The sequence below is a fragment of the Panthera pardus genome, unplaced genomic scaffold (assembly GCF_024362965.1).
Source record: "Panthera pardus isolate Hobbes unplaced genomic scaffold, ASM2436296v1 HiC_scaffold_18, whole genome shotgun sequence".
Lineage (NCBI taxonomy): Eukaryota > Metazoa > Chordata > Mammalia > Carnivora > Felidae > Panthera > Panthera pardus.
Window position 1 is genome coordinate 17,970,255 of NW_026526743.1, and position 21,385 is coordinate 17,991,639.

Sequence of the window (21,385 nt, forward strand, 5' to 3'; positions counted from 1 at the left end):
CTCACCCTTCTATGGAGGCTGACGGGCTTCCCGGGCTAAGGCATGGCGAAACGGGAGCTCCTCCGTGCCCCCAGCACCACACGAACGGGAACACCACCTCTCCAAACATTGACAGACTTTATTACGGGAGGTTCCCACCTGGGATCCCACCCTCTTAAATAAAAAAGTGCATAGAAAAGAAGGGATTTAGAAACCTTTGTACAGTATCTACATCCTGGGCCCCCAGGGCGGGAAGGGGGCGATTGCTGGGTGGGGTGGAGGCAGGGCCTTTGCCACCTGCATGCCCACATCCACCCCGAACAGGAGGGTGGGGGTGAGATGCTCTGGGAGGGACGAGGGAGCCCCCAGACGAGGGGCAAGATGGCAGCAGGGGGTGTGGTGGGCAGCCACGGCTTCAGTTCAGGAACCGACGGCAGCGCTTGGCGCCACAGTTGCAGGGCAGCTTGTTGCTGGCATCCTCAATGGGGAACTTGTAGTCGTAGGTGAGCTCCTCACCACGCAGGATGCGGCGCAGGGCGAAGATGACGATGTGCTTCTGGCCCTCCACGTGGATGACCCGAGAGAAGCAGTTGGGCTCACACGAGTGGTTGATGAAGCGGGCAGCGTTGCCGTGCATTGTGGCATCCACCACATCAAAGTCATCCATGCGGAACATGTAGCACCCGATACCCTACGGGGATAGGATAGGGCAGTCAGGTGCTCCGTTCCCACGGATCAGCCCCACTCTATCCCCTCGTCCCCACGGCCTGGGGGGGGGTGCCCACCTTCCCGTCGTAGAACTTCTCCCGCTTGTCAGTCAGCACAGAGCGAATGACGATACCGGAATACTCAATGACCATCTCGCCGGCATCGATGTTGCGCTTACAGAACAGGCCCCGCCCATGGATGGCAGATCTGTGGGGTAGGATAGGCAAGGGGGAGCTCAGGGGGCAGGGGGACAGAACCAAGGCAGCCCCACACCAGGGCACCTGTCCATCCACCCAAGGGGCATCCTCCCCCCAACCCCACTAACCTGTAGACACCCACAGCCTCTTTGGATGTCTTCTTGAGGTGGCGAAAGCGCATGGCCATGGGCAGCTCCAGGCTGGTGGCACGTCTGGTGGGGTCAGCAGTGTCACAGGCTGGTACCCAGGAATGACCTCTCTTGCCCCTGGTCACCCTCTTTAGGACCCTTCCAGAACACCCCCAGCACCCTGGCCTGCCCTCCATACCTGGTTGACCTGAGCTGCACCTCATCCTCTTCCTCGTCACAGGTGGCTCCCTCAGGGAGCACACGGTGCTGGGAGGCCAGGAAGTTGAACATGTCAAAGGTACACTTCCTGCAGCAGAGAGAGGAGGAAAGAAGGGAGGATCACAGCCATTCCTTCAAAAAGATGCCACCTACCTACCCATTGGCTTGGGCCTGCCGCTGACAAAAGAAATACCGCTACCACTGGAGACAGAGAAAAGGGGAATGGAGGGGGTTCGTTCTTCCGATGTGAACTTTAGGAATAATTCCTGGAGTGGCCTGGCATCTTCTCCCAGGCCTCAGTTTCCAATCTCTACAGACTTCATTCCCATGCTCGAGAACTCCCATAGGGCTCCCCAGACCTCTCACCGGAGATAGACCTCGGCACGGGCTGCCCCGTGGGGATTCAGGGGTGGTTCCTCCTGGCCCTCTCCCTGCTGGTGGTAGCGGAACTTATAGTGCTGGCAGCGCTGGGCCCCGGGAAGCTGCTCTGCCAGGAAGATGACAGCGTCGTGGTGGATGCCCAGGAGCCTTGCCCCGCTCATTCCTGGGGAGAGTCAAAGGTGAGGACACACAGGTCATGGCAGAGGCCCACCTTGTCCTCTGGGAGTCCTCTCAGCATCCCTGTGGACGCTCCCCACTTACCACTGAAGGAGAGATGTCGGAGGCGGGCGTGCCCTCGGGCCTCTTGCACCTTCTCAATCAGAGTTCTCCACGCCCCTGAGGAGGGAGCAGGGCCAGAGCAGTGAGGACGGTGCTCCACCAGACACCTGCCCTCCGTCACCACTACTCCCGACTCACCCTCCAAGCTCTCTGCCTCCACGCTGAACCCATCCTCACTGCTGATCTCAAAGCGTAGATGTGGGCCAGCCCGTTTGGGGGCCTGGTTCTCTTTGTCCTCTGGGGATGGAGGCTCTTCCTCGGAGCTCGAAGCCTCACCTGATCCCAAGCAGCAGGTCACAGTAGGTGAGGGTCACCACTCCTGGACTCCAGAGTCGCCGGTTCCCCACCACCCTCCCTTCCTCTCCCTGCACAAGCACAGATACTTGGTCGGTGGCTCTCTTCCTGCTCTAATTACCCAGTGAACCCTACAGGATGGACATTATTATTCTTTTTAATGTTTACTTACTTATTTTGGAGAGAGAAGAGAGAGAACGAGCACAAGCAGGGGAGGGACAGAGAGAGAGGGAGACAGAGGATCCGAAGTGGGTCTATGCTGACAGCAGAGAGCCTGATGCGGGGTTGGAACTCACAAACCGTGAGATCATGACCCAAGCCAAAGTCAGGCACTTAACTGACTGATCCGCCCAGGCGCCCCTGGACATTTTTTTTTTTCCTACAGGGCCTGCGGTCCCTTTTCTACAGGAGTTCTTGGCTAGATGAGCATTTACACAGAGGCCTGGAGTGCCCTGGCTCTGCAGGACACACTTCTGGTTCATTCAAACCCAGTTTACAAAAATGCCCATCTACACCCCTCATTCTTTCTCTCACAGAGAATTTAAAATACCAGAGAGGTGCATTATACACATGTATTTTTATATACACAGCATATCTGTATAAATACTGCAAATTTATTATTATATAGGCCCCTAACCACAGAGTCAAGTACGTGTATCTTATGAGCTATTTAAGGGATCTCTCAGGGGCCAAAGATTTGGAAAACACAGAAGACAGAAGTTGTTGCTATAGGAGATGTGGATATGAGAGACAGTGGAACGTCAAGGACAGCTCAGGTTTGGGACCTGAACACCCAGAAGGATAAAACTGCCAATGACTGAGATGATGAGGGAGAGGGAGGAACAAGTTTGGGGTGAAGGTCAAGAGCTCAGTCTGGGACATGCTGAGTCTGAAATTCCCCTTAGAGAACCTGCCCTTGCAACCTGCTGGGGGAGACGGCAAACAGGTGGCAGGACCTAGGAGCCCAGCAACCAATCTGGGGGCTGTCGGAATTAGAGATGGGATCCAGAGCCATGCAGTAGCTGAGAACATCTGAGAGTACAGATAGAGAAGTCAAAGCCAGGGCCCTGGGACATGCCAAAGTGACAGGCTGGGGCAATGACGAGGTATAACTAGATTGGTGAGGAGAGGGGTGGAGTTCTGGAAGCCAGAGAAGGAAGTGCTGCAAGGAGGGAAATCAGTGCAAATGCTGCTGCTTGCTTAAGCAGGGTGTGGACTGAGGACTGTCATGGCTGGGGGGCGGGCGTGGGGGGAACCTACGTTTGAGTGGAGTACACTTTAGGAGAGAGGCAGGACCCACTGTGGCCGCACTTTCTCCCCACACCACTTCTCTGCGCCAACCTGACTGCGTGCCCTCCCAGCCCTAGGCATGCCTCTAAACCTGATTTGCTGTGCGACCCACATCCTCTCCAGGCCTCAGTGCCCCTGCATCCACCTCTGACAGTTTCTTCTACCTCCTCTTTGCCCTTGCCCCATCCTCACCTCCATTGTTCCCTGAACCCGACAGGCTGACTACAGGGGCCTCAGCCAGGCGCTCTCATTGCCTTCTTTCTCACGGTGCTCGTTCTCAGCTGCGGTACACTTGCTAATGTACGTGTCTGTTTCCTCTACCAAAATCTGGCGTGGTCCCTGAGGGTGGGACCTGTCCGTCATGGTCACTGCCATAACTTCACACCACCTCTGACCCCCATAGGCGGTCTTGCAGTTAAGCGGTCTCTGTCTACCTCGCTCCGCTTCCACGCTCAGTAACTCAGCACTACGGAACGAGAGAATCCACACATGTGGACAGGACTCGGGCCAGGAGAAATTCCGAGCCTCAGGCTGCTCAGTTGCCAGCTTGCTTGGCTGTAGCCTACCCCTCTGCCGCGGCCCTCTGTAACCAACACAGCACCGCCCTCCTAGCTTCACTGAGGTTGGCAGCCCAATCCACTCTGTGTGCCCCCATCCTGTGTCCTGATGTCTCTGCCAGTGCGCTAACCTCACCTTTCCCCCAACGCAGCGGTCTCCTATTCCAACCCAACCACCATGCCTCCTCCCACCTCCGCTTCCATCCACAAGCCCCCTTCCCCCTCCTCCGTGGCTCTGCTGTCTCAGCCCTCACACAAACCCCTCTAGGTTGCTGCCTTCCCCTCAGACCCTTACGCAACCTTGCTGGCAAGATGCCTAAGTCTTGTTTTGGCTTCCTCATCAACCACAGTCTTCAATTCTGGACCCTGATACAGCATCCTTCCCAGTCGGTACACCAATCCTAAACCCCACATGCCTGGTGTTCCCTGAGGCAGTTAGGACCAGCGACTATTCCCTTCCCAGGGCCTCTGGGACACCACTCTCCTGTGATCTCCTTCCTACTGTTCCTGCCCCTCCGGGTCCTAGGTGAGCTCTATCCTCATTGGCACCCAGGTGCTCTTATCTAGCTGCATGGCTCTGAATCCCATCCCATTCTGACAGCCCCCCCAGCTGCTCAGCTTTACTAGGAACCTAACCCTCTGACCTTGGCAGATTACGTTCTGAAGCTGACCCCCGGGCTCCTGGGCATGCTGCACGGGTACTTTCGAAGGGCCTCTTACATGGAGCTGAAACTTCCTCTCCATGACTGTTTCTGCCACGGGTCACACTCTCCCTGAGAGTGTCTCTAGAACTCTTCACACCTAGTCTCGGGCTCATAGCCAGGTGGATGTGCGACGTGTGTTTTCGGAAGTGGCCTGATTCTGAACTGACCATCACCCAGCCAAGGCAAGCACGAGGCAGGGAAGCAGAGCGACAGGCCGGTTCCTACCTGAGTAGTGGTGCCACTGGGACTCAAGCAGCAGGTCGGGGGGACCATCAGGGGCCCGAGGAGGACCACCTTCTGGGAGTGACAGCAGAGGGGACCGGTCCTGGAGGGGCCTGTAAGGAGAGACCTGTCAGAAAAAGGAAGGAACAGAGGTCCTAGAGCCTCCAGGGAAAGGGGACTGGCTACTCACCTTGGGCTTTCCTCCCCCGTGGGCTCCCCAGGCTCATCCAAGTCAAGAACTCCACGCACTGTGGGCGTTTTCATCCTTACTCGGCTAAACCTGGGGGAGGAACCCCGAGAAGGCTGAGCTGCTTTCCCCTGCCCACCTCTCACCCTCCTCCAGACTCAGCACACTCACTCACCCGCTGCCACTAAGCCCTGGACCCTGGGGGGCATCCTCCAAGGACTCTCCATCTTCCTCCAGCCGGGGAGTCTTGTTTGGGGGAGGCGCTGGTGGGGAACGGCCAGAGAAGGTGGACACCCTCTTGACGCGGATGGCCTGATGGGGTGGGCTGGGGGGTCCACTGCTCAACACCAGGGTCAGTGGAGGAGGGGGTGGGGGTGGGGCGGGGCGGACCACCCCTACCACTGGCAACACACCCAGCAGCGGTCCTGGGGGCAGAGTCCAGGAAGCAGGGGCTGTAGGGGGGATGGGAGGGGGCAGAGGTGGCTGCTTCACTGGGGGTGAGACGGGTTCACCCTCCCCAGCCATCTTCACAAAGACTTGCCCCAACTTGTTGACAAGGATGATTTTGGATGTGGCGGGTTTGGGGGGCTCAGGGGCAGGGCCCAGGCTCAATACCCGGACCCCTGGGGCCCCAGGGAGCCAGGCAAACGTCCGAGTGGGGTCAGCTGGGCTAGGGGGTAGGCCCTGGGAAGGCTGGCTGCCATTGGCCAGGGGAGGTGCTGGGGGGAGGGGTTCCTCTCTGGGTCCAGCACCTCCCTCTCCAGGCCCTCCTAGGTTCTTCAACACAAAATCCACAATTTCTGACGGCAAGTCCTCAGGAGGTCGGGTTCTGTCCCCTGCAGCCCCGATGACCCCAGCCCGGCCCACTCCTGGCCCCGAAGGAGGAGTCCCCTGGCCCCGAGGCTGCTGGACTGCCTCTGCTTCGCTGTCTGTGCCGTCATCCACTCCGTCCAGCTGTTCGATGCGGGGGGTTCCAGGGAGGGCACCAGGGGCCAGGGCAGGGCCAGACACCACAGTCACAGGGAAGTGGACATAGCGGGGGGTAGGGCTAGCCTCCTCCTCTGAGCTGTCCCCTGGACCCCCGTGGCTGCTCCCCACTGCCCCTGCGGCCACAATCTCTTCCTGGAAGGGCTCAGTCCCCAGCAGGCTGGCCGCAAAGTCCAGGTCAGCAGCACTCAGTCCTGACACCACCTCCATGTCCTCAAAGTCTGGGCCCAGGTCTTCAGGGGGTGGTGGAGGAGATGGGGCTGGGCCAGGGGGAGCCAGCTCCCCTGAGGTAGGTGTGAGGGCTCTAACGACTGAGGTAGGAGGGGGCACCCTGAGCTGTGGGGAGGTTCTGAGAGGGGGAGAGGCCCGCCGCGACGGTGGCAGCCTTGGGGTCAGGGGGCTGGGACGACGGGAGCGTCTGGGGGGAGCTGGAAAGTCCAGGTCTCCCACCGTAGGGATGTGGTGGGTCAGAGAAGATGGACTTCCTGTTGGGGGGAAGGGTCAGTGTCAGCCACAAGCTCCTGCCTCACCCACCCACCCCCCTCTCCCCAACAGTCCCAGGTACTCACCAGGGGAGGGCAGGGGTCCAAAGGAGACACCCCCCAAGGGCCTCCGGGATGGTGAGTAGTTGGGCACTTTGATTCGAGCCCCTGAGAAGGAACGGGGGGCTGGAGGAGGGGCAATGCTGAGATCTGGCCGAAGTGGGGGGTCCAGGTTCTGAACAGGTGAGTGGTGCTCAGGAGCTCCAGGGATAAGGGCATCTGTATCTGGCGGGGGGTCCACATGATCCGGGGGTTCTGAAGAGGCAGGAGAATGGCATCAGGAATGACAAGGACCCTGTCAAAGCCTCTCCTCACACACCCTCCCTTCTTTTGAGCCCACCAAGGCTTCTCCACCCCCACCCGATGGTCTGGTCACAATGTGCACTGGTTCCCAGTCATCACCCAGGTTCCACACCCCTCTGTGGTTTCTTTAAAATGTCCATACACACCTGGGTCAGGGTCCCTCTGTAACTCCTCCTCACCCATCTCTGCCATCTCCCCCATTCCTGGCTGCCTACTGTTCTCTGACTCAGGCCCCACATTCCACAAGGGGCACTGCGCACTCTCCAGCAGGGCCAGTCCTACCACTTTCTCACCTGCACTGTGCATCCCTGCCACATCAAACACACCCGCCTCATGCTGGCGCTTGGGGCTCCCCATTACCTGGCTCCACCCAATCTGTGAGAACAAATCTCTGCTGCCGCCTCCAACACTCCCCTGCTTCCAGCCAGGGTGGCTGCACCCTCCTCCCCTCTCCACTTCATATTGGAACCTGGCACAAACTCCTTTTCTGCCAACATAATCCGAATCTCTTCCTTCTCCCTTTCAGCTCACAACCTCTCCTTTTACTGATCTCCAAGCCCAATCTTTGAGGTGTGCCATCCAGCGCTTGGCCACATCCCTCAGCACTGGTACAGCTATGAGGGGACCAATTCGGTTTGAATCCTGATTCCACCACTGTGTTATGTAGAGAGCAACCGCCCTTTTTAAGCTGCAGTTTGGCAGAGCTTGCACCTTCCTTGTAAGGCTGTGAGGAGCACCACGGGAGCACATAACCCCAAGTCAGGTGGCCATAAACATTATCTGTTTGTCCAGAAGCTGCCACCCCCCACAAGTAGGTAGCATGGTGCTCTTCCCTCACTTCCTGCAAAATGCTGAGCACGGTCCCTAGCACATAATGCTATCAGTTACTGACATCATGACAATCGGAAGAACGACAAAAAACCTAGAGTATCTTTAGGGGAGAGGGGAACCGGGTAGTGGGAAACCGTTTGAGGGCAGCATTCAGGGAAGGAAATGAGGGAGTTCCAACACCCATACCTGAGGAAGGGGTGGGGCTGTGCACAATGGTCTGGTTCTCCTCTGCTGCCTCCAGGTGAACTGGCTCTTCCCTTGGACCCCACGGACGATACTCCAGAATACGACACCGATACCAGCAGCGCCGCCGAGCATCCACTGTGCTCCAGTACAGACGGGAGCACCTGTCAGGTGGGTGTGTGGGTCAAGAGAGTCAGGACAACTTGGGAAGTGGGATCCAGTCCTGGAGTCCTTCAACCCCACCCAGGCCCCCTGGGCTGCTCACTGGTAGCCAATGGGGAAGAGCCGTCCCTCGCAGTCCGAGAGATCAGACAGGGTACCCAAGGAGTCAATTCGGATGGAACCTATAGTGCAAAGAAGTGATCAGAAGGGTGGGGGCAGGCAGGGTCAGGAAGACCAGGGTACAGAGCAAGAGGCTTACCAATGAGCACATTGATGGCATCAGGTTCGAGCCCCGTCAAGAACTTTCGCTTGAAGTTGATGCCCTCAAAGTCCACATAGACTCGGCGGAGAACATCAAACCCATCGGGGGTCACAATCTCCTGGGAGGTGGGTGGCAAATGGGGTTGCTGGATTGATGGGGGGGAGGGGGGGCGAGGGGGCTGTGAGGGAAGGCTCTGGACGCAAGGACTGGACAGTTGGGTGCTTGGCTCAAGGACTGAGGAAAACAAGGGAGACACCAAGAGGTAGCTGGGAAGGGCTGAGGGGCTAAAGGGGCCAATGAGTGGAAAAAGAGAGAGCAGTGTGGAGCTGTCTCCCCCACGGTCCTGACTCACCTTGCCATCCAGCAGGTCTGTGTGTTTCTGACAGAAAACTTTCTTGTCGTCCTGGAAGATGCAGTAGCTGGCCCGGGCGCACATGAAGTGGAAGTTGCTGAGGCAGGAGGAAAGGCAGCAGCCCACCGTGGCTCCAGGCTTCAGGCAGAGCTCACAGCGCTGCGGGTGGAAGGGGCTGCTGACGGGAGAAGCCAGTGACCGAGACCAGGGTCTGATGCTCAGCATCACTGTCTGTGAGACTCTGCTTGGGCCCCAGTCTAGCCCAGCACCTCGCATAGCAAAGGCATTCACCAAACATAACCTCTTCCCTAGATGCATCCAATGCCAGGTGCGTATCAAACCTACTTCAAATTTTCTGAAGCGGAGTGTTGCAGTAGAGAGAAAGATAACGACAGCTAACGCTTACTTAGCAGCATTTACCATCTTTCTCACATAATTTCTTAAATATTTATTTAAGTAATCTCTACACCCAACGTGGGGCTCAAACTCAAGACCCCGAGATCAAGAGTTGCGTGCTCTTCTGACTGAGCCAGATGTCCCTCTCACACCATTTTAATGTGAAACCTGTATCATTTCATTTAATCTTCACTGACCTCCCACCAAGTAGATCTCCCCCGTGCTTCACTTCCTAATCCTGAGGCATCCTACGGCACCTAACCCAGGTCCCACACTGGTGAGGAGAGGTTCTAGCCCAGTCAATACCTCATCTCATAGGGACACAGTAAGAGCTAAGTGCCACACTGCATAGAAAGCATCCAGAACAGGTTGAATCAACAAAAGATCTTCCAACTTTTAATCTCCCAGACTTCAAGCTCAAATGGGGGTGGGGGGGTAGCCGCTATCATTGCAGCACCAGAGTCCTGGGACAACCAAAAAATGATACCCAGGACCAGCGGTGAAAGGACACGTTGGGGTAAAGACTGTGAAACAGGAGCTGTCTCCCCTGCAGGGGGCCCTACCTGAGACCCCAGGGCTGCCCACCTCTCTAGGCCCGGGCTCTCACCATCTGCCTCCCTCGAGCTACAGCAGCATGCACGTTTTTGAGGGAGCCATCATTTTCCTCAAACACTTCAGCTGACCAAATGGCACAGTTGACATGTGTCCACTCATTCTGCCCAATGTATAGAAGCCGTCCCGCCTCCTGGGGGCAGAGGAGAAATGGTGTGAGGGGAGGCCCCAGGGACTAAGCCCCAAAACCCGGGACTTCACATGGTAGCCCTCACCTTAGAGTCTGCATCCCCATATTTGAGGCAGAGCGCACACTGACGGGGGTCCTCCAGGTGTGAGAAAGCAGCTGGATCCTTGCCCTGAAAAGCTGGAAGGGGTGTGGAAAGGGAAGTTCCAGAATCAGGACCTAGAGTTTGTTCCACCAACTCAGGGGCCCTGGCTTCCAGCCCCCATTTGCCAGTACCTGCCGAGGGGTCCCCTGGAGGCTGCCCTGATTCTGGGGTCTCTGGTTCCTGCTGCCTCCACTGAGCGTAGACATGGTCCAAGGATGGAGGTAACACGGCATTGGGAAGAACTCCGCTGTGGACAGGCAGGGTCAGCATCTGACACGTCTAACATGGGTGGCCACCCAAATCTTAGCCTAAACATGCCATGACACACTTGGTCCTCTCTCCATGTGGCATTTCTCCCAGTCTCCCAAATGAGCCGGGGCCCCCCCATGCCACCTGTGACACGTGAAATGCTGTTCCTCATGTCTGTAATAACTCTTTTTCCACATCTCAGCTGTCATCTCTTCTGGAGAGTCTTAGGCCCTAGGAACCTTCTCTGGGCTCTCATATCCCCTTGGACTTTCCCATCACCACCCTGACAATCTGGCTTATCAGGCATTAATGTCTGTTCAACCTCAACTCCCACCCCCCAAACATGGCTAACTCATTGCTGTCCCCAACACTACCTTGCACAAAGTAGAAACAGAGCGGGCTAACTGCACAATCTGAGTTTTTGCTGACCTAGAATCCCCAAGGACGCTCCTCCTGGCTCCACCACCCTCTAGATGCTAACTCTATTCCTCGTCCATTCTCAGCCCAGGTTGACCCTGGATTCCCATGTGCCCTTGCTTTTGCCCTCATCCCCTAGATCCCCTCCTGCTACCCAGCCTTGCTCACTTCGGCAGCCGGGTACTCCGTCGCCAGTACTTGGGGTCATGGGCGTCGAACCAGCCGAACGCAGACTCTAGCAGCTGGGGAGTGGGTTAACAAAATGAGAAGAACTGGCTTCCCCAGGCAAGTTGGTGGGGGCAGGGTCTGAAGTACCCACTCTCTCTTCCCCACTTCCATTCAAGCCACCCTATAGGCTTTCCCCAAAGTTCTCACCTTCAGTAGGAGCCCCTTCATCTGGCCTCCAGCCCGGCGCTCTGGGGTTTCTCCTTCTTCTGAGTGCTTCATCAGGATGCCCACCATGTCCTCCATAAAGCTGTGCTGTAAGGGAGCTTGTCAGGATCAGAGCCCCCACCCCGCCCCCAACCCCCCTCCTCCTGACACCCACCTGTTCCTCTGTGTCCCACTCACCACGGACTTGTAGTGGCCTTCCTCGAACCGCCGACTCACGGCTTGCAGATCACAGGGCCCCGGGTGCAGCTGCTTTCCAGCCTGCCCACACTGCAGAGACAGGAAGTCAGCAGGGCTGGTGCTGGGCCTGGCCCCACCCCCCCACCTCCCGAGCCCCCAGACCTGAGTGCACAGCAGCAATGGGCCCGCCACCTTGGAGCTCAGTAGGCCCTGGAGCACCTGGCGTAGGCCCCCCTGCAGGGCCCCACTCAGGGCCTCTCGCCAGCGGGGGTGCGTGGCCCCCGCACACGGTCCGCAGGTATATAGCACGGAGTCTGGCAGCCCAGAAAGGATCTCGTAATCTTCATCTAAAACAGCCAAAGTAGGATAGGAGAGAATGGTTTGGGAGGACGTGAGAGTTGGCTCTCAGCAGCCCCTAGAGGTTGCCAAGGATATTAAGCCCACCTGTCCCATAAGGGCCTGTGCTGTGGGTAGGACAGGGACCCCCTCAGGGCTGAGGCAGCAGCCCAGACACTCTGCTGCTCACCCGAGAGTCCCTCGCACTTGGCGTGCACCCAGTGGTCACACTGTGCACACTGCATCATCTTGCTCTCGTAGTCGTTGTCTTCGTAGCAGCGTGTGCAGATTGGGCAGAAATTTCCTGCAGAAGAGGGAAGAAAAGGGCAAGTCAGAGGAGCTGGGGCCACTACCTGTCCCCTGGAGGTCTCTCTGGGGCCACCACCTCTTGGCTGCCGTGAGGGCTGCCTCTGCTATGTTCCATCTTGGGTCCCTACTATTCTCAAATCGTTGGCTGAGGATAAAGCCTCTTTTAACCCTGTGACCCCAATGCCTCACAAAGAACCTTGCTAAATATGCTGCCTGAGCAAATGGGGAAAGCCTCGGTTTTCAAAGTGCTCAGTGGAGTCCTGAGGATCCAGGGGACATGTCAGGGACCACCACAACAATGGGATCTAGGCCCTCCACTCCCACTGCCCTCAGAGAAAGTATGTCCTTCTATCTGAGGTACTGGCTAGGCTTCCGTGGGAAAGTACCATGAATGGAAGGAAAGGTTCCGCGGCTAGAGGAGGATACAAAGCCACTAGAAAAACACATCTGTCCTGCCTGTCTAGGAGCCTGGCCCACTGCCCGGTGTCCCCCAGGGCCCAGGTCCCCTGACAGGTCCCCACCTTTCTCATAGAGCTGGGTGCACCTGGGGCAGAGGCTGTAATCTCCAGACCACTCGACGTCCCAGTTCTTCCCTGGAGTCGCCCCACAGCTCTTACAGCGTACGCAGGCTGAGCAGATCTGGGGGCAGGGGGGGCAGGGTGACATTAGGGGGAGCAGCCTGGAGCAGTGTTGGGGGGTACAGTGGGAGGAGACGGGCAAAGAAGACTGGATGGCAGGCAGGAGACAAATGAGAAAGGACAGGTAAGAGGAAAAAAAGTGAGCAAGAGAAGCAAGGAGGAAGGAGGGAGAGGAATGAAGTGGGGGAGACTGGCACAGGGAGACAGGGAGGAGTGGAGATCAGGCAGGAGCAGGGGATTCTGAGCCCAGGACCTTGGAATCCATGAGCCCCTGCAATCATCCTGTGTAAGTTCTGCACGTAAGTCTCGTTTACACGAAATTTCAGAAGAGAAAATGCTGTTTATCAGATAAACTCTCACAAGGACCTCTGACCTTTCCCTCCTCATGGAAGCCCTGGCCTAGAGTAAGTCTGGGGGTGGTAGCAGCCTTAATTAGAGCTCCAAAGCAAGGGGCGTGGGCCTCGTCTCTCACCCAGTGGCGCCGTTTGCGTGTGGCCCGGGTTGGGTAGCTGGGCCCCAGGCAGGCTGGATGATAAGCATGGCGGCAGCGCTCACACTCCAGGAGGTGCTGTTGGGAAGTTCGAGAAAGACAACAATGGCAGAACCTACTGACACAAGAACATCCCTCTCCTCCACGCCTCCACCCACTCGCACGGCTCCCGTGCCCAAACCTTGGATCCCCGGCCTTTGCGCCCACAGACGTGGCAAAACTTGCAGCGGCGGCAGCACCAGGTGTCATGATGTTGGGGCAGGGGCCGTTCGGCCTCCTCCAGACAGAATGGATGGAAAGGGTCACAGCAGACTTGGCAGAACACCAGCTGGGGGTGGGGAGAGTGAACAATGGGCACAGTGTGAGGCCAAGAGGCCAGGGATGAGACCCTGCTGAGAGGGCCCAAGATCTCAGGCAAGGAGGGCCAATGGAGACCTGAGGGGCTGTGGAAAAAGGCGGGGATCCAACCTCATGCAGGCCTTTACTGGCACACAGCAAGCACACCATTGGCGGCCCCCCTGGCACGGAGGTGAGCACACTGAGGCCGCCCATCAGCCACACGTTCTCCAGGTCACAATCCTCCTGAGGGGAAGAGAGGACACAGGTCAGAGAGCAGCCAGGAACACAAGCCAAATTCTTCCTTAAAGCCCTGGTTTCTCATATACGATCAAGTTTCTTCCAAACACGGTCCTTGAGACCCTCTTCCTCAATGCCATACCTTAAAATCCACACGGACCCGGTGCACTCCGTCAGGGGACTTCTGTTTTCCAGTCCAACCATTGGGAAAAGAAGTAAAGGGGCCAGGGGCCAGAGCGTCCTAGAAAGGGAGGTGGTGATCGGAAGGCCGCCAAGGCTCACCCTCTGCAGACTTCCCTCCACACTGCCATTTCCCCCAGTCTGCCCAGCCTTGTCTCTTGCCCAGATCCTACTTTACTTTCCAGAAGGACAGGCCTGCCTTACCCCTCAGGGCCTGTCCTCTGGTGTGGAAAACACGGCACTCAGGTGAGTCCGTTACCCTGACTTGCTAGGAAGCTCCCGAAGGGCAGGAGCCATGCCTTCCACGGGGCTCAGGGTTCTTGGTGTGGGGCCTTGCTGACCTTGTCCAGGCGCCTTCGGGCCTTAAGCTGCAACACAGGCTGCAGGGTGGGTTTGCGGGGCCGGCTCTGCTCCTCAGGTTCTGGTACTGGTAGCTCTAGGCAGGACACATAAATGGTGAGGTTCCCCTATTTAGAGGTTCCTCACCCTAAATAGGTGAGGTTCTTCCTTCCCTATTCCCCTTTCTCCACAACCCCCTAATGTTACCTGGATCCCCAGGGCCATCTTTAACTAAGACCCACTAGGATGACCCGGCTCAATAAGCTACTGAAAACCTCACGCACCAGTTCTCCCTATCCACACCAAACTACCTCCTTTCCTTGCAGTCAGCTGTGTTCTCTAACATACTGGTAGGGCCCCGGGTCTGGAAACCCCGCCCCTTCTACACAAAAGACACGGGACTAACTGAAAGGGGAAGCAACAAGCAATTCGCACCATTCTCTCGGGGGGTCCGACGCCGGGGAGCAGGGGGACCCCCAGGCTCTGAGTCATCCGAGTCCTCGAAGATATCATAGGAGGGTCGCTGTTTGACGCAGCGCCGGGCTGACTTGCGCTGCAGTAGGAGGGAGTCCTGCTCCTCGGGCCCTGGGGGGGCCACCACCTCCTCCCGGGGCCCCCCAGCTCCCGCCCCCCGGCGTGGGCCTGGAGGACCAGGGGAGGCCTCAGGAGATTCATCGGAATCCCAGGGCAACAGCGTCTTCACTATCGTCCGGCCTGTGGGAACAGGGGACTTAGTAGGATCTGAGCTCAGCCAGGGACATGGGACACTGGGATGGACAAAAGCCAAAAAGAAGTGGGGCAGAAGAGAACGAGTACAGGAGAGATATGAAAGCACACGATGGAAAGACAACAAAGGTAGGAGACTGCAAAGATAAGGGAAAGAGAACAAAGAAAACATAGTTTCCTCCACACCACGGATCTAAACACGGTTGTATAAAGAAATACTCCTCAAGTCCTGTTACCTTTTTTAGCCAACCGTTCCATCTTCCGAGCCTCTATCTTGTCACACTTCCGGTATCTGGGGAGGGGAGCAGCACGTCACCAGGGTAGGGGACTGGTGGTCTGGGGGAAGAGAGGAAGCTCTCCACAAGGATGCCAATCCCACTGCTCTGGCGGGGCAGGAGGCCTGGGTGACTGACAACCATGGGTGGGAACAGAGGCTCCGCCCAGGCTACTCACACACAGCACTGCTTCTTGGTGTTGGGGCCCCCAAACTTGGGCTTGTCCAGGCAGTTGACACAGGACCCACAGTCCTGCACACGCAGGCAGCCCCGACAGTGTCCACACCGTGCCATCCGCATCTTCTTGCCATGATGGGAGGGCAGCGAGCGCCGGGGCGTTTGGGCCAGGGTCCCTCCAGACCCGGCAGGCTCTGAGTCTCCCCCAGGCCCTGCTGACTCCACCTTTCCCCGCCGAGACCGTGATGGGACACTCTCAGTCTCAGATGCTGATGACGTATCTAGCGTAACGCAGAGGAAGGAATGGAGTCACAAAGCCACTGGGCTTTTTACCTAGATCCCATTCAATTGGCCCTCTGGTCTCCACTTTCCCACAGTGCTCAGGTCCCTGGTGCCCCAAATCTGCTCTAAGACCCAGCACTCCAACCCACTTGCCACCTGCCCCAAGCATCCAACTCAGCGCCCACCCTCCTAGGCTCTTGGTGCATTTGCTCGCCCCCAAACTTGACACAGCTGTCAAATCTTCCCACAACACACCCGCCCCTACCCTCCGTGGCGATGTCCTGCCGATCCCGGAGAGGAAGAGCACTGAGGCGGGGGACGTCTTCGGGCACCATGGCCCGGGCCTGACCTAGGGCCACAGCAGCATGACGACAGACATGTTTGATGCGGGGGCCTTGCACGGGGGACTCGGGGCCCTAGGGGAGGAGAAACCAGGAATACATGTGGAAGTAGCCCCTTGTGCTCCTGCAACCAGCCTTCTTCAGAGGGCCTTCCTCCCACTCCATACCGACGGTCTCTCTCTCTTAGTTTCCATCGATTCATCTTCAGACCTGACAGAACCTCTATCTGAGAGTTGCTTGACAGTCCCCACGACTTCCTCCATCTGCCCTCCAGGGCTCGGCTGGTGGGGGGAATAAACAGGGTCAGAGGCTGGAAAGTGAGGAAAGATAGGACCAGCGGACTAGCGTGGGGGAGGGACGGGGCCAGGGAAGGAATATAGGAAGCTGAGAGACAGGCAAGGACTGGCTCTGAGCGTTCCCTGAAATACTGGAGGCTGACTGAGGAGACAGGCAGTTAAGGAGAGTTAAGAGAAGCAAGGCTGGACGATGGGTGCAGGAGCCTGGCCAAAGCACCATGCTCACCGGCAACAAAGACGCCACCTTCTGCTGCTGCTGCTGATCGATCTTGAACAGCTGCACCTTGGCTCTCTTGAGGAGGCTGAACATTTTCTCCTCCACACCAGACAGTGGTAAGGAACCCAAGCCTGCAACACGGGCCTTTTCCAGTGGCGGCGGCTGCTGTGGTGGCGGCTGTGGCTGCAGTTGTAACTGTGGCTGTAATTGTGGCTGCTGTGGTGGTAATGGCTGGGGCAGCAGCTGGGTTTGCAAGGCCTGTAGGGGCTGCTGTAGCTGAGCCTGAGGCTGAGGCTGCTGCCCATTGCTCAGAGTTGGCGCCCCAGGAAGGGGCACCTCGGCCTTGACAGGAGTGGCGACCACAGGGGCAAATCGAGGCAGGCTGAGGTGGTTGGTGCGGCCCACTGCCCGTGGCTCAGGCTCAGCTGGAGAGTCATCGGCGGGAGGAGGCTCTGGCTCAGGGGCTTCAGGGGCCCCAAGAGGAGTAGTAAGCACCGATTCGTAGATCTTCAGGTGGGCTTCGCTTGGGGTAAACTGAGGCGCCCGAAGGAGCAGGGGCCTCCGGGATGGAGTGACAGGGGCAGGAAGTGGGGGTGGGGCCGGTGGAGGAGCAGGAGGAGGAGGGGGCAGTTCCCGGGTCAGTGAGGTCCAGCGAAATGTGGGTTCCCTTAGAATGGACCGTCTCTTTTCAGGAAGCGGGACTGGGGTAGAGGGGGGAGTTGGGGCACGCGGTGGAGAGGGAGCTGGTGCCGGTTCTGGGGGGGCGAGTGGGGACATGGCGACAGGAGGCCGCAGAGTAGGTGAGACTTCTACCTTTAGGGGCTTGGGGGGGTCTTCGTCCATAAATCGCCGGGGTGTCTTGATGACACGGGAGGAGCGGGCACTCACCACGGGCATAATAAACTGCCGGATATTCTTCAGGAAGGTGGTACTTTTGGGGGCCACAGTGGGGCTGTCTTCCAGAGGGCCTCCCGTGGTGGTGCTGGGGGTTGGAGTGGGAGGAGTACCTTCTGGCACTGCCCGAGCAGCTTCTCGCTCTGCCCGCTGGCTGGGAGTCAGGGGAGGCCGGCCCCTCTTCCTGGAGCATGTAGCTGGAACCACTGGAGGAGGGGATTCTTCCTGCTCCTCTGGGGCAGGAGGTGGTGGAGGTGATGGTGGGGGCAGAGGGGACACTGGGGGTGGTGGAGGACAAAGTGGGGACGAAGGAGAAGTTGAGGGAGGAGGGAGGGGGGGAAGGGGTGGTGGGGGTGGTGGGGGTGGAGGGGGTGGAGGGGGTGGAGGAGGTGGAAGAGATGGAGGGGATGGAAGGGGTGGAGGGGGTGGAGGGGGTGGAGCGGGTGGAGGGGCTGCAGGGGCTGCAGGGGCTGCAGGGGCTGCAGGGGCTGGAGGCTCTGGAGGAGTCGAGGCTGGGGATGGCAGCTCTGCCTCTTCCTTTTCCTCCGCTAGCATCATCTCTTCAGGTCCAGCTCCCTCTACCTTCTCTTCCTCCTTCTCCTTGCCTTTCTCCTCTTCTGTCTCCTTCTCTCTCTCCTCCTCCAGCTTTTGCTCTTTCCTCCAGCAGGGGCCCTCTCCCTGTCCAGATCCAGCTCTTCCTTGGGGGGCATCCTGCCAGCTCTCCTCACGTTGATCTTGACCCTGACCTGATTCAACTCCCAAGGACAACTGTCCCATCTTCACTTTTTTGGCCTTTGAAACAAACTTGATGACGAGAGGGAGCCCGCCTCGGCCTCGGCCTCTACCTCCACGGCCTCCTCGCCCAGCCTGTCCTCCACGCTTAGGGGTCCCAGGTCCTGGGCCGGGCCCCTCCTTGCACTTCCAGCTGCCAGTTCGGTGTTTTACTGGAACCACAGGAGGTGGGGGCTCGGGTTTGGGGATTGTCACAGCTGCTTCTGCCACCACTACTGCTTGTTGCTTCTTCCTGCAGGGGCCTGCTGGCCGTCCTGGGGGCCGTCCCCGAGACCGACGTGGAGTGGAAGGCTCACATGTCCGGCCCCGGGGGGCTGGGGGTGCCTGGGCCCGCCGGAGAAGTTCAGTCAGTGCCTGTACCATCCGTTCTGTGCCTTCCTCACCCCGTTTCCGGGCAGGAGTCTTTGGGGGGGTAGGAGCAACATCTGCTAGGCGAGGAGGCGCAATGGGGGTCGTCTTATGCTTGCGGCCCCGACCTCGGGGGGCTCGACCTAAAAGGAGAATAGGTGTGGGGAGATGGGTCAAGCTAGCCCTGCAGACCGAAGAAGGCACTCCAGGAAGGCAAGGACTAAGTCTTACTTGTCTGTTTCCCCCACAGCCCAGCCTAGCTTGGGCTTGAACACAGAACACACTCTGTAACTGATGGAGACTCTAGCGGAACAGGGAAGAGCTGACACAAAGAGCAAGAATCACATTCCTGTAAAACTACAGAGGTAGAGTTTCCCCATCACTCACCTCGCTGGGATCGGAGCGCAGAGCGCAGGGAACTGGGGGCCACATCTTCATCTGAATGAAAACCCTGAAACTCCTGATTTAGGGGACCAGAGGTGGAGGGGAAAAACAGCAGTCAGTGCCAAAGCCCTCATTTCACCTGAGACTCAGGTATGGAGATACATCCCCAGTTTCCCTCTTAACATACCCCTACCTATTTACGGAAAAACTTAAGAAGCTAGAAGATGTGAGAGGAATAGAAAACAGGGTCTCTCCCTAGGGACAGAGGCACAGGGTATTCTGATCCCCCATCCCCTGTGCCGGACCACATCAGCACAGCCACCAGTGGTTCACTGGCCCAAAAGGGAAGAGAGCGGGGTCTTCCCAGGCCAGGAAGTAAACACTACCCTCAGATTCCCTCATCCTCTAACTCAGAAAACGGTGGGACTTGTTTACTCACTCTCAGAATGTAGTTTCTTCCTGAATGAAGATGGGAACGGGGCACCCAAGTGGGGTGTGTGTTTCAAATGGTTTACTGTAATAGGTTCTACTCTGAGCCCTCAGGTTACTACGCACTGTCCTAAGTAATACAACCCACACCTTCCTGACTTTTCTGGGAGGCTGAGGATAAATCCTGAGCTGAACTCAGACCTGCTAGAGCTCCCAGCCTCAGCCTTTATTCCATTTCTCTTCAATCTGTGCCCCTGAGAGGAAGCCTTCCACCAGGCTACCATCCCTCCACCTTAAGAGAAAGAATCAGGGTACGGGTGAAACCAGTGATGTGTCAAATTGTGAGGCCAGGCGGAGCAGCCTACAGGTAAGAGCCCAGAGAGCCCTAGCCTAGGTCCACTAAAGCCACGCTGCTGCTGTCAACCACCACTGGTTGGGCATGCGGTACCCACAGTCTTCTCGCTCAAACCTCTACTGGCATGGCTTTGCCAACTACCAAGATCATCATCCCAGGACACTTCAGCAGGATGTGCCTCGGGCCCAAGTGCCCAGCTGCAGCCCGGCTTCTCTACCCACTTTCGGAGGCCTTTTGCACCGACACCTCCGTGCAGCCTATCTCCTCCCAGGCCTATCCGCAGGGCCCCACCATCCCTCCGCAAGGACCCTGAGAACCTCGCTTCCTCACGCCACCCCTCGGGGCCACCCCGACCCTAGGAAGCCCCCCGGCCTCCGCCCCGCCCGGCGTTGGGGACGCCTCTGACTGCCTCACCTCATCGTCGGATTCCTCGTCACTGCTCTCCTCAGGCACGCAGCCCCGGCTGGGGCCCCAGCCCCTGCCCCGGCCCCTGCCTCGGCCCCGCTGAATGCGCGGGCCGGCCCACAGGCGGCGGAGCCGGCGCAGGCCCCGGCGGAGCCCCAGCAAACGGAGCAGGGCCGTGTCCTCCCCAGGCTCGGCTCCGCCCGGCCCCGTCGCGCCGCCGCCGCGCCGCAGAGCTACCCGCACTCTCTCGGCTCCGCTGCCCCGTCCGCCGCGGCCCCCGCCCCCGCCGGAGCCCCGCGGCCGGCCCGGGAAGCGGCCCCGCGCGGAGCCAGGCCCGGGGCAACTGCCGCCGCCCGCCGCCGCCGCCATCTTGGCACCGTGAGAGGGGCCGGGGAGGCGGGGGGAGGGGCGGCCCGTGCGCAGGGCCGGGGGGAGGGGAGGGAGAGGTGGGGCGGGGCGGCTGCGGCTCACGACAGCAACCAGCGCCGCCGCGGGGCTAGCGGGAGCCGGGGGCTGGGCCGACCACGCGCGGGGCACCACGGGAGCGGGAGTCCGAAACCAGTCGGCCGTCACCCTTAGACCGCGCCTGAAGAGCATAGACCCCGCGTTGCGGCCCGAGAGGGGTAAGGCGCAGGGGCCCCCGGGAAATGTAGTCCGGGCGCTTCGCTCCTTCCGCCGGGAGCTAGGGCCGCGAGAGCTGGGACTACAGAGTTCAGAAAGCCATCTCCGGGGCTGCCGGGAAGTGTGGTTCTCGCCGCAGACCCCTCCCATGGTTTCTATAGAGGCCAGCGGCACGTTTGAACTACCACTCCCAGGGTGCAGTGGCTTCGGACCCTGGGAAATCCCAAAGACACTGGGAAATGAAGTTTGAGACTGCAAGAGGCGTGGGCTGCTAAAGGGGCCGCGGCAAAGGATTAGTGTCAGTTAGAGGTGCGACCCGGCGGTCGTTCTGCGCAGCATGGAGGGAAGGTGCTTGAGAGACCCCGGCTTTGCAGACCCTGTGCTCAAGGAGTGGAGGCGGGTGGCGGAAAGCAGGGTAGAGCACGCGTTCCTCGAGCCCTGGACTGGGGGTCCCAGACTCAGACCCTGCGCGCCGTTGCTTGCTGTGGAAGGGGGGAATAACTTGGGTGTCTCACAGGCTTCCCCCACAGGGCTTGCTGCTAAGTCAGCCTGGACTTCGCGGCCCTCGGCCCCTACCTCTGGGGGAGGACTGATAGACCCGGGAGATGGAGGTGCTCCCCGCCCCGCCCCGCCCCGCTGACAGTGGATGCACGGCCACCAGGGGCCGCTACAGGACAAGAGGCAAGGCTGTC

The 21,385-nt window shown here is 58.8% G+C and overlaps 1 protein-coding gene across 2 annotated transcripts; it reads right to left on the reverse strand.

Annotated features, from left to right (window-relative positions):
• Positions 1 to 100: 100 nt before the first annotated feature.
• Positions 101 to 20,469, reverse strand: KMT2B (lysine methyltransferase 2B). 2 transcript variants are annotated; one of them, XM_053906321.1, is made up of 37 exons: positions 20,082 to 20,469; positions 18,887 to 18,959; positions 16,475 to 18,642; positions 16,120 to 16,233; positions 15,877 to 16,027; positions 15,331 to 15,610; positions 15,114 to 15,169; positions 14,587 to 14,865; positions 14,154 to 14,248; positions 13,775 to 13,873; positions 13,525 to 13,638; positions 13,238 to 13,384; positions 13,039 to 13,134; positions 12,450 to 12,567; positions 11,810 to 11,923; positions 11,446 to 11,630; positions 11,284 to 11,373; positions 11,089 to 11,193; positions 10,882 to 10,955; positions 10,179 to 10,294; positions 9,991 to 10,082; positions 9,771 to 9,908; positions 8,768 to 8,926; positions 8,413 to 8,533; positions 8,257 to 8,335; positions 7,995 to 8,155; positions 6,702 to 6,929; positions 5,321 to 6,617; positions 5,149 to 5,238; positions 4,962 to 5,071; positions 2,030 to 2,167; positions 1,874 to 1,948; positions 1,598 to 1,775; positions 1,212 to 1,319; positions 1,013 to 1,096; positions 765 to 894; positions 101 to 670 (listed from the first exon to the last, which is right to left on the reverse strand). In XM_053906321.1, the coding sequence occupies exons 1-37, from the start codon at positions 20,439 to 20,441 to the stop codon at positions 395 to 397; spliced, it is 8,298 nt and encodes a 2,765-aa protein (XP_053762296.1). In that variant the 5' UTR covers positions 20,442 to 20,469; the 3' UTR covers positions 101 to 394. The 2 variants fall into 2 exon arrangements, with proteins under 2 accessions (XP_053762296.1, XP_053762295.1); XM_053906320.1 differs by having other exon boundaries at positions 8,413 to 8,560.
• Between the last annotated feature and the right edge of the window lie 916 nt (positions 20,470 to 21,385).